The sequence below is a fragment of the Asterias rubens genome, chromosome 2 (genome assembly GCF_902459465.1).
Source record: "Asterias rubens chromosome 2, eAstRub1.3, whole genome shotgun sequence".
Lineage (NCBI taxonomy): Eukaryota > Metazoa > Echinodermata > Asteroidea > Forcipulatida > Asteriidae > Asterias > Asterias rubens.
In genome coordinates this window covers 10,166,497-10,178,750 of record NC_047063.1, presented here as the reverse complement: position 1 = coordinate 10,178,750, position 12,254 = coordinate 10,166,497, and the positions used below count along the sequence as shown (strand labels likewise).

Sequence of the window (12,254 nt, the reverse complement as noted above, 5' to 3'; positions counted from 1 at the left end):
GAAGGAGTTAGTTGAAGATAGCTTCACAGATAGACAAGATGAAAATAAAGTAATAGACTTGCCACCAATCTGCTCCCCTGAGGAAAGTGATGTGCCTTCGGCCGGGGTACGTCATCAACGTCGGAGGAAAAAGCCGGCATGGATGAGAACCAATGAATTTGATGTGAATTAATTCATCACCTTAAGCAACATCGAAACAGTATGCCAACTGGGCTGCAGACCAGACATTAACAAGAACTTTTTGGGAAACTTATGTGATGTGGAAATTGCTTAAATAAAGGTCGCACTTGAATTAGCATTAAATAAAAAGAGGCATTAATAAGTTTGGTTGTATTTCAAGAATAGATTGTTCTTTGGTGCAACATGCGCTAAGTTCTGTTCTGTAGATTCAAAATCACAGTCAGGAAAAGTTAGTTTGCTAAATAACAGTTGCTTGAAGATAAGTCATGTAATGCTTCCGCACATCTTGGAATTTGATTTTGTTTTGAGACAGAGAAAAACAAGATAAATAACCTTTGTGATGTCAGTAAAGTAACCTTAATGCAAATTTACATAAAATCCAACAGCAGTATGGAAATATTGTTTTGCTTATGAAATGAATTAGATGTGCTATATTTTAATGTAACGGCACAGGGACGTGCCTTGCCCAAAGAGGAGGGTATTGTGACAGAATTTGGTTTTGTAATGTTACTTTGCTCAATTTGTGCTCTATCATTATTACAACACTAGTCAAGTGGCACTATATTTGCCACAGTTGGCTGTCCATATAAGATTTGTTGGTCAAACTCTGAACTCTAACAAAGATCCCCACCTGTTAGCTGTAAGTAGCTAGTTAGTATGGTAAACCCTCTTTTGTAGCAGTCCCCATTCAACCCAACTGGGGCTCCGCATTGTGTGGTAAACCCTCTTTTGTAGCAGTTCCCATTCAACCCAACTGGGGCTCCACATTGTATTGTAAACCCTCTGTTGTAGCAATCATCATTCAGCCCAGATGGGAGTTTAGTATTGTAAGTTGAAAGAGCCTTCTTTTCTACCCATTGATCCTAACCCAGAAGTTTAATGAATTACTATTCAATTTATTGTGGCATGACTACTTGCTTTATACACCAATGGTGAATTTGGTATAAAAATATTGTTCACCATTGCTCATGAGGGACTTGTGACTGGGAGACCAGAGGGAGAACATGTCTTGATGTGTTGTGTCCTCAACCCTGGTTTTTAAAGACAGCGCTACCTGGTTCTATATGTAAGTCTGTGCTTGCTTTTATTTATTGTACCTTGGGCCCATTTCAGCCATTCCAAATCTATTAGTTCTATTTTTCTGATCATAAATTAGGTTCATTTCATTGTATTTTTTACTTGAGGTTTTGACAGGGTGTTTCCGGTACATGTGGCCAAGGGCATTATTGTGAGGGTAATTTTAGGGGAAAGTTGTCGCTTTGCTAGGGGCATAGCCCCGAATTCCGACGGGCTGTCATCCCGGAGAGAGCCCCCAGAAAGTAGTGTAAAGTGGTTTGCTAACATGTGCCGGGAACAGCCAACTCAAAGCCTCATTTTATATTAAAGTTAGCTGAAGTGCATTAATTGATTGTTCGTAAATTTAAGGGTTCAATTGTGCTTATTCCTTTTTGCATTATATCTTGTCCATTTTTGAATCCATACTGCCGTTTCTTGTAAATAATTTAATTAGTTAGTGGAATAAAAACCCGCTTAGAAATATAGCGGTAGCATTGGAATTTTTTGGGTCCTTATCAATTCTTTCATTGAAAATGGTTTGTTTGGACTAATCCAACTGGCGTAACTCTTGAGGGGGTTTCGTTACAATATGATCATTAATTATTAGGTATTTACTAATCAGTGATCCAATTTTTAAGTGGTCAAACAATTCAGTTACATATACCAATAGTTGTTTATGTCAAAACATTTTTTTACAAGAAGGTTAACAAGAATTAAGCACAGTAACAACTTCATGCTACGTGTTTCTTGTATTACTTCAGGGTACTGATTGTTGACTGGGATGTTCACCATGGACAGGGAGTGCAGTACCACTTTGAAGATGACCCAAGGTTAGCTGTTGTTTATTGTTATTTTATTATTATGAGATTTTGCCTATTATCACAAGGCCGGATGGCTTTAACACGTTGTACATGTAGATCATTGTCCTTCGTAAACCAGTTTTTCAGCTACCAGTAAGGTTGATAAGCCTCCCAAACTATCTTTATTATAATATTTTGACAATGTCTTGTATCATCAGAATGTTATGAATGCTCCCTTGTTATACTCTCCTTTAATTCAGCTCTTTAAAGACCGAAATCATTATGAGAAAGTTTTACGTTTTATTAATTTTTTCACAAATTTTATTTACCATTCAAATTGTATTTAGCATCTGCCAATAACAGGATAGATACAAATATTTAACATTATAAAACAGTAAAATGTGATTAAAGTCGTTTTTGACCACCACCAAAGACAAACCTTTATTGTTCTTCCAGTGTATTATACTTTTCCATTCATCGGTACGAACATCAGGAGTTCTGGCCTTGTCTAAAAGATTCCGACTGTGATGCCGTTGGAAAGGGGAAAGGTGTTGGCTTCAACATCAATGTTCCCTGGAATGAGGTATGTGTATTTCAATTTAGTCTTAGTTCAAGATGTCATTGTTCGTTATCATTCAACCATCGTGATTCCCCACTCTGCACCATGCGCTACTATCGAACATTAGCTGGCGCTGTTAGAGAAACTTGAATTCTTCCATCACCCACCACACAACTTACTGATAGTCTTCCTGAGAACGCCCTCTACTGGTGAAATAGTTGTGACGTATATGCAATGTTGAGTGCGTCTTGCACTAAGACTAGTAAAAGAACAAGAAAGTTTGACCCATTTTCTACCATGTCAAGATTTGTATACATAAAAATCTTGGCATGTTGGTGATGTAAAGATGTGTGAAATGTGCTATAATAAATTATCAATGTGTTATTCTTTGACAGATTGGATTAGGAGACAGTGAGTACCTGGCTGCCTTTCAGCAGATACTCCTGCCAGTGGCATATGAGGTATGTACTTAAATAAATATTTTGTATTTCTTTATGTTTTTCTGTAATTTAAAAATAGTGTACAAATTTACTTATTCTCTGTAATTTTAAACCAATGATAATAATCTAACCATACTCCACTTATCATAGGTCCCAGTACAAGAAATATTTCCTTCTGTTACATCAACGCAAACAGAAACACCAACTTGAAGCAAATAGTTAATCCTTTAAAAAAAAAAGGCACACTTTATGACAATAAAACATGAACAGTCTGAAGTTACTTTACACCTTTAAGCTACATGTATGTATGGCAGGGGTGACTCGTGCGTAAAGCATTCACCTTTCATATGTGGCCCTGGTTTTGATTCCTGGCGGTGGTCAAATGTGAGAAGAGCTGTGCAATGGTTCTTCCTGGTGCCAAAAGGGTTTTTGTCCGAGCCCTCCGTTTTTTCGCCCTCCAGAACATCATACCTTTTGGACCTGTGGCTGTACTCCATGGACTCCATGGTCTTATAGGCCAATGAGGCTGGTTGCTAATGCACCCTTGCATGCCTGCGGCTTGATCACATTATAACCACGTCCTTTGTTACTCATCTTTTTCACTGCGAGTAAGAATGATCAGCCTCACAAATTATTTTCATTATTGTTCTTGTTAATATTAAAACATCAAAGTCTGAAGTGTGTTGTTTAATTAAAGGCAATAAAAATAAGAATTCAAAAAGTGATTATCTGTGTTTTCCATTTTACAGTTTAATCCAGATTTGGTTCTTGTCTGCTGTGGGTTTGATGCAGAAATTGGGGACCCAGAGGTAAAAATGATAATGTAATTTATGACATCTGTTAAATAGCAATTTGTATTTTCCATTTCACAGTTCAATCCACATTTGGTTCTTGTCTGCTGTGGGTTTGATGCAGCAACTGGGGACCCAAAGGTAAAGATGACCAATACAGTTTGCATACAAAAAAGGTTGCACTATAAAAAGGTTGCACTATAAAAGGTTGCACTATAAAAAGGTTGCACTAAAAAAAAAAAAACTACAGAAAGGTTGCACTTAACTTTTAAACATCAACAAACTTTACTATTACAAACTATTAACATACCCCAGTCGTGAAACTTGTGTCCTTAAGCAAGACACTTAACCCTTCGTCTTTCAGATGGGACGTAAAGCTGTTGGTCCCATGTGTTGTGTAACGTAAGTAAAATAACCCAGTGCACAGAAAGGTTGCACTTAACTTTTAAATATCAACAAACTTTACTATTACAAACTATTAACATACCCCAGTCGTGACACTTGTGTCCTTAAGCAAGACACTTAACCCTTCGTCTTTCAGATGGGACGTAAAGCTATTGGTCCCATGTGTTGTGTTAAGTAAGTAAAAGAACCCAGTGCACTTATCAAAAAGAGAAGGGGTCCGCCCGGTGTTTCCTGGCTGTGGCTGCTCTATGCGCCATAGCACCCTGTAAACCCTTATATGGTGCTACATATTTGGGTTTCAGAATTCATCACTGCAATAACCTATCTTTCTGAAAGTTTGTACATGTGTATATACTCAGCGCCTTGAGTACCTTATTGGTAGATACATGTACATGCGCTAGATAAGAATTCAGTATTGTTATTATTATTATTTTTATTATTACTGTCAACATTTTCACCAAGTTTTATCACCTAAAGTGTAATGATTTTGTATTATAGTTATAAGTATGAGCGACATTACTAGAATTACCATTTTACATTTTCAGAAAGTGAAATATAGCCATCGCTAATCGTTGCTCCCCCTACTTTATATTGGGCTTTTAACTTTCCTTGTTTTTCCTTGGTAGGGTGAAATGCAAGTGACCCCAGCAGGATTTGCTCATCTCACACATGCTCTGATGGGGCTAGCTGATGGGAAAGTGGTTTTAGCCCTTGAGGTAAAAAATGGACCCAGTATGTTGTCAGGATTTTTCCTTAAATTCAATTCAATTCAATTAAATATTTTATTTTTTCTCCAAGATCTTCCTCTCTTTCCAAGAAGACATAATATGCTATATAATTAGGTGTTCAAATTTAAATTTTGCAGGTCATACTTGTTGTACTTACTCATTTTGCTTCTTTGTTTCTTTATGTATCGATTTGTACATTTATATTATTATGCCAGTGAAATGTTTAATAAAACTAAAACTAATCATTGATGCTAGTTTGGCGGCACAGGCTGTTACTCCCCAGGGAGCTGAGATGGTTTAGGGAGTGATTTAAGGCCCAGTGACCGGGGGTAATAATGTGGAAGTGCTTTGAGACATGGTGTATAAAGCGCTATATAAAAACGGAGGAAAGAAGGAAAAGATTACCTAATTTCCAAACAATACCCCGAAATGAAATAATCAGATCAGGCTAAAATGCAGCCAGGCATTTTCCTTGAGAAAGTTTGGAGTCCTCTGGTGACAAAGCTGCCAACTCAGAGTCTGCAGAAAGTTCCCCTGAAATAAAGCCAATCTGATGAGCAAATAGACCCTTCCCATGAAACATGTAAGATGCGCAAAATGAGGGAATATCGTGCTGTTTTGTACATAGCTAATGGGTGCGTGATTGCGCGTCTGCTAAGGTACAGCGCTATAGTGTTTGCCAACCAATACGCCTCTCTTAATATTTATGCATGACATCATAATTCGTACCCAAAATGAGGCTGTGGGCGCACGTCCTCCATCACTTGCAGTGGCTCCGCCCATCGCCTCGTTTTGAGTTAGCATTGTGACGTACCTTATGCATAAGTATTAAGAGAGGCGTATATGGTATGTATGCATGCATGAATGTAATTAGCATATTCATGGGAAGGGTCAATCAGATAATCTCCCTGATAGTGGAAACTTTGTCCCTTATACATTTATGTTAAATGTTATTAAAGTAACTCCCTAAAATATCTCCCTGTTTTTTATGTAAGACGCAAATGTTGGCAACTCTGTGGTGATTTGAGGGCTAAAGAAATCTCTCATATTTCTCAGGGTGGATACAATTTGAAGGTGATTGGTGAGTGTGCTGCTATGTGTACACAGACATTGCTGGGGGATCCCTGCCCAGTGCTTCCAAAAACCACTGAACCAAGCAAGAGGTAAGAGTATTCATTTTATTCATTTTATATATTTTTCTTTAGTGGGTGTTACGGTAACTTTTTTAGGATTTTCATATTTTACACGTTTTTTACTATTGTGAGAATTGAAAGTTTCTAATTGATTTGAAATGATGATTCTCTTTCCAGTGCTGTCGAATCCATTTTTAATGTGATTAAAAATATCAGACCTTATTGGAGTAGCTTGAAGTACCAAGGTAAGGCTTAAACATTTCCAAACAATGCATCACATTGCATTGTAGTTGTAGTTTTCATTGTTTATTTTAAAACCAAATTCTGTCCTTTCCTTTAAAAACACTTGACAATATTGGTAATTTCAAAGACCAGTCTTCTCACTTGGTGTATCTCAACATATGCATAAAATAACAAACCTGTGAAAATTTGAATTCACTTGGTCGTCGAAGTTGCAAGAGAATAATGGAAGAAAAAACGCACTTGTTGCACAAGTTGTGTGCTTTCAGATGCTTGATTTTGAGACCTTAAATTCAAACACTGAGGTCTTGAAGTCAAATTCAAATATTTTAGTGAGAAGTTACTTCTTTGTCAAAAACTATGCTATTTCAGAGGGAACTGGTTCTCGCAATGTTTTATACTATCAACAGCACTCCATTACTAATTACCAAGTAAGGTTTTATGCTAATATTTATTTTGAGTAATTACCAATAGTGTCCAGTGTCTTTAAACTTAAATTTTATGTTTATTTTTATAAATGAATTGACAACCAATAATGAAAGACCTATTTGCATGGCAAGAGTGGGCTTGGCTCATGATAGACTGTTGAGTTGTCTAGATAGTGGTTGAAGTTGTTTATTGAAAGCGTACTTTCTTTAAAGACACTGGTAATTGTCAGAGACTAGGTGTATCTCAACACATGCATAAAATAACAAACCTGTGGAAATTTGAGCTCAAATGGTTGTCGAAGTTGTGAGATAATAATGTAAGAAAAACACCCTTGTCACACGAAGTTGTGTGCTTTCAGATGCTTGAAATCTCATTCTGAGGTCTCGAAATCAAATTCTTGGAAAATTACTTCTTTCTTGAAAACTACTTTACTTCAGAGGGAGCCGTTTCTTACAATGTCTTGTACTACCAACCTCTCCCCATTACTCGTTACCAAGAAAGGTTTTATGCTAATAATTATTTTGAGTAGTTACCAATAGTGTCCGCTGCCTTTAAAGCCAGAAGGTTGAGTAACTACAAAATTTCTAAAAGCAAAACTAATCCATGATAAGCAGAGCCATGAAACTGGGCCTGGTTTGTTAAAACGAAATTGTCCAGTATTAAATATTTTATAAATTTTTTTGCAGTTGACCCAGAGTGTTTACAAAGTGAGGTTGTGTCAAGTTCCAGTTTAAACCAGCCCCTCCTCCGAGATGACCAAAGTAAAACTACCAAGGGTCCAGAGCCTGAAGAGATTGACAAGTTGATTGACAAGTTGATAGCGGAAATAGACTTGACCGTCCCCAAAAACAGGTTTGTTTGTTTGGATAGTCATATCAAACTGAGCCAATGCAAAAAATAGTTAGTGGCCTGACGTTTCAACCCTATAGCAGAGTATTTCTTGAAGGCTAAACAAATCAATCAATCAATCAGTCAATCAAATTAAGTTTAAACAGAAATTTTACGAACCTGAAGTCTTTTCTCTTTTCTGCATATGGCATTGCAAATAGTTTTTATTTAGAAGCTGTTGAATTTTTTGACATGTCAATTTTTCTTTAGGGTGGATAGAAATAAACTGTAAAATAGCTTAATTGAGAGCGCCAGTACGTTTATCCGGAGGTTGTTGGTTCAGGTCCCACTCCAGTCAATTTGTCTTTATTCAAACCAAAATTTTTTAAAATTAAATTAAATAAGTTGATCTGAAGTTTGTTATCTGTTTTTTTATTTTTTCTTAAAGGACCTGTCTCGTATATGATGAGGAAATGATGAGGCATAAGACAGCTTTGTAAGTTTTCTACTAGTACTTTGGTAAAGATTACACTACTGTTCTACACAAGACGAACCATTATGCATTTGATTTATAGTGTGTAACATATGTTTCTGTAAGTACAGCATTTCGCAGGACCACTGTGACCAATGACTCAAGTTATCCTGCTATACCTACAGAAATTTCACTGCATACCCCTCGCTTTTCCAAGTGCACACTATCCTCTTTATAGCTTAATGATAATAGTAGTAAGCCAGATTTGTGATACACGAAACTGAAGGAAATATGATATGCTGTAAAAAAGTTGAAAATGACCATACCCCTTCAAGAGCAAGTTCAAGGTCTTGGTGCCAACTGAAATCAAGCTTTCTACAAATTGTGCAAGTTTGGTGCGTATTCAGACAGTTTTGGGGATCTGGGTTTCATGAGCAGCGTCTTATTGTGTCTTTTGGTTGGCTATTCCTTGGGGGTATGCCCATTTGTCAGGGCAGACTGGAGGTAAATTGGTCATAAGTGTGAAAAGGCTGGTCATTATTCCTAGGGGCAATAGAGTAGTTTGAAAAGAGTTATGATTTATCTGTCATTCAAAACATCAGTGAACAGACCGTATTGAATAACTCCTTGGCTGCTATGAAAGTCGCCATCTTGTAGGTCAAACCATATGCGCGTACATCAAAGAAACACGCAGCACGCAGCATTCCCGGTTTGATTTCTACGGCACAAGCACGCACACACACACGCACACGCTCGCAGACGCCATCTTGTAGGGAAAATATTTGAACGGTGATGTCATATTCAATACGGTCTATTGTATTAATTGGTTAGACTGATGGAGGGTAGGGTTCAAGTGCCTCATCCTGTAGTAAACAAGTTATGCTTACTACACACTGATGTATTTACTGTAGACCATGTCAACTAACAACAATTCTTGTGACTGGTTCTGTCAACTTTTTCAGCCAACACCCGGAGAGACCAGACAGAATAGCCAGGATTTTCTCAAAACACAAAGAATTGGGCCTTGTCCAAAGGTGTCTAAGAGTTGAGGTTTGTGCATACAGATTTATTTTCTATGATGCAAGAAAAGTGTGTGAAATTTTCTGTACAGGTAGTTTTAACTGTTTCTTCTTGTTAGTGTTAGCAATATTTCAAAAGGTAGGGTCATACTTTGCTTATGATCCCGAAATGTTTATCTGTAAGCCTACTTGTTATGAAAGATAAAAATTTTTTGACTAAATTGCCCCTGCTTTTTAAAGATATCAATACAAGTATGTTGAAAAAAATTTGCATCTCTGAAGACCGCCAGCAGGCATCTTTTGGAAATTTCCATGGTGTGTGTTTGAATGCTAACCTCCATCTTGGTACCTGCTGTCACCTCGCTATACTTAGATGAAGTTAAAGTTCTTGATGAAAATTACTATGAAGTTTTTGGTTGTTTCTCAATAAGAAGGCAATTTTTTTTAACCAAAACTTTCAAATTAATGTGGTTTTTGTTGTATCTTTCTTGATAATTTTGCCCATAAATAAGCACTTCATTGGCAAAACCAAACAATGATCCTACCTTTACAACTTTCAAAATTATTGATTTTCTTTGCTGTGTGTCTTGAGCCCTTTTTGAAACAACGACTTTGGCTTTGGTTCCATCTTAGGGCCCTGTCCAATACACCTTTATCATGGTGCAGCCATCTTGAATTTCTCCCATTGATATCAATGTTACTAAACCGACGCTGAAAGAACAAAATAGTCTGGCTCCTCTTCGCAAAATTATTATAGCATTCATTATTATTATTCGGTACTTTTTCTTTTTAATCAAATTGAAGTTTTTAACTTTTCATTTTAAATTGATGATGCAGTCATAAGTAGATGTGACTGATCCCAGAAAGATTGTCTGTAGTGTACAAGGGGAAGAACAAATGGGGCTATAGAGTGCACAGAGCTAGAAGTCACATTTTCTTACATAGTTGGTATTTGCTCTTCTTGTCTGCCGTTAAAGAGACCAATAGATCTCAGATCTCAGATCTCACAATATAGCATTGCTGTGTTTTTGCACTTTTTTTTTCTTCTTCTTCTTGCATATTACCCGGAAAGGTTGTAAAAAAAGAAGTTCATTGTTAGTTTTCCTAATTTTCTTACAGTCAAGACGAGCAACTAAAAATGAACTTCACCAATGCCATAGGTAAGCCTCTATCAGGGTTAATAATCCCCTGGTGAATGACCATTTTGTTGAACTACCAATGTGGGGTTTGGGAGGTTGAAATAAGCCTACTCCATTTATGAAGGAATTTGTAATCAGTGCACTCACTTTCAATTCTATTCAATAAATATCTATTTCATGATGGCAGTTACACAAACCAGTACGGGTTATTCACAATTTGTAATCGGTGCAATCACTTTCAATTCTATTCAATAATTATTTATTTCATGATGGCAGTTGCACAAACCAGTACGGGTATTCACAATTATATTATTATGTAGATGTGAATAATAAATTTTACATAATAAAACACAATCTTCAGAAATATCCAGAACCCTTAAAGCCATTGGACCCTTTCGGTACAGAAAAACAAAAAAAAGTTCACAGATTGACAAATTACTTACAGGGTTTACAGAAGGTAGTGGTGAAATACTTCTCTTGAAATATTATTTCATGAAATGCTTTACTTTTTGAGAAAACAGTAAAACAATATCAATTCTCGTTAACAAGAATTACAGATTTATTTTAAACACATGTCATGACACGGCGAAACGCGCAGATACAAGGGTGGGTTTTCTCCCGACTCCGATGACCGATTAAGCCAAAATTTTCACAGGTTTGTTATTTGATATAGAAGTTGTGATACACGAAGTGTGGGCCTTGGAAAATACTGTTTACCGAAAGGGTCAAATGGCTTTAAATCATTCAGCATACTTTGAACCATGTCTTGTAACCTTCTGTATGAAGATTCCAGTCTCGGACTTGGATCTATGGATTTTAGTCTAGGATCTCAGTGTCTTGATCTCATTTTAAGTCATGGTTTTCCACATTTTGTTCTTGGTCTTGGTCTTGGTGTTCTAGCTTTCAGAAGACTTACATCCGTTTGAGACAGGCGCTCCAGAGTCGCGCCAAACCAAATTCTAAATTAAGTACTTGAAAAGTTTGATGTCTGAAACAGTTGGAGCGACTGGGCACGCTAGAAGTCGATAGATCGACTGTTGCAGTCGCTCGGAACAACTCTGGAGTGCCTTGTTTTCAGATGGCGATCTTGTCATGAGCCGAGGCAATGTAAATGCTATGTTAAGTCTGCCTGTCTGAAACAAAATTTACATTACCTCCATAGTTGATGATGATGTGATAATTATTTGTAATTCTCTGTTTTGTTAGTGCTAAGCACATAGAGAGACTAGAAGCGATGCAGTCAAACACACCTCGAGAACTCAACAAGATGCAAGATGACTTCAAATCTATCTACCTACACCAGGTATAATGATAGCTCTTAATAATCACGGTTTCCTTTTTAACTGCTTTGTTAAAAAAAAAAAACAGAATACATGTAGATCAATAAGATCTTTTAAATATTTTAATCAAATCAACATGTAAACGTTTTTGCTAGTTTACTTTCTTTGTATTTGTTACAATATTATACACATAATGAAAGTTTATGAGTGCAATGGTGCGAATATGTTCATGAGTTGAAAGATGGAATGTTCTATTCAACGAGGCGGAGCCGAGTTGAATGGAACATTCCAGCTTTCAACGAATGAACATATTCGCACCATTGCACGAATGAAAAACATTCATTATTTGTTTTATATAACATCCAAGTAGAACCTTGTAATTTTGATTGAAAGATACAACTTTCAAAACAAACAATTTCAACTGTAGAAGCCGAATGCTAGTAATTTTACTATGCCTTCTTGCAGAACACCTGCTGCATTACCAAAGACACGCGCACGCAGTGATGTTTTTACTCAGCTTTTTCGTTCCATCCGAAAAGTACCATTGCACGCTGCCAGCGTGCAATGGTACTTTTCGGATGGAACGAAAAAGCACGGTGAGTGACTCAGCGTGCAATGGTACTTTTATTTGCTATCACGTGACGGACAATCCTCCAATCAAATGGCAAGGATCTGCTTGGGTGTTATATAATGATTAATAACTAACACAAGTTTTTATGAAGCGCTTTATCATGGGCATCTCAAGGTGCTCATTA

General features: G+C 36.8%; 1 protein-coding gene across 3 annotated transcripts in view; it reads left to right on the top strand.

The window, feature by feature from the left end:
• LOC117304333 (histone deacetylase 6-like) overlaps nt 1-12,254 on the top strand; it is a 62,573-nt gene that overhangs the window by 16,568 nt on the left and 33,751 nt on the right. For 2 of the 3 annotated variants that reach the window (XM_033788733.1, XM_033788725.1), the window contains exons 11-22: nt 1,998-2,066; nt 2,493-2,619; nt 2,991-3,056; nt 3,908-3,967; nt 4,858-4,947; nt 6,016-6,122; nt 6,270-6,337; nt 7,448-7,613; nt 8,038-8,085; nt 9,024-9,111; nt 10,200-10,240; nt 11,426-11,522. In XM_033788733.1, the coding sequence (XP_033644624.1) occupies nt 1,998-2,066; nt 2,493-2,619; nt 2,991-3,056; nt 3,908-3,967; nt 4,858-4,947; nt 6,016-6,122; nt 6,270-6,337; nt 7,448-7,613; nt 8,038-8,085; nt 9,024-9,111; nt 10,200-10,240; nt 11,426-11,522 (1,027 nt within the window). Of the gene's footprint in view, nt 1-1,997; nt 2,067-2,492; nt 2,620-2,990; nt 3,057-3,784; nt 3,845-3,907; nt 3,968-4,857; nt 4,948-6,015; nt 6,123-6,269; nt 6,338-7,447; nt 7,614-8,037; nt 8,086-9,023; nt 9,112-10,199; nt 10,241-11,425; nt 11,523-12,254 lie in introns of all 3 variants that reach the window. The other variant, XM_033788742.1, reaches the window with a different exon arrangement.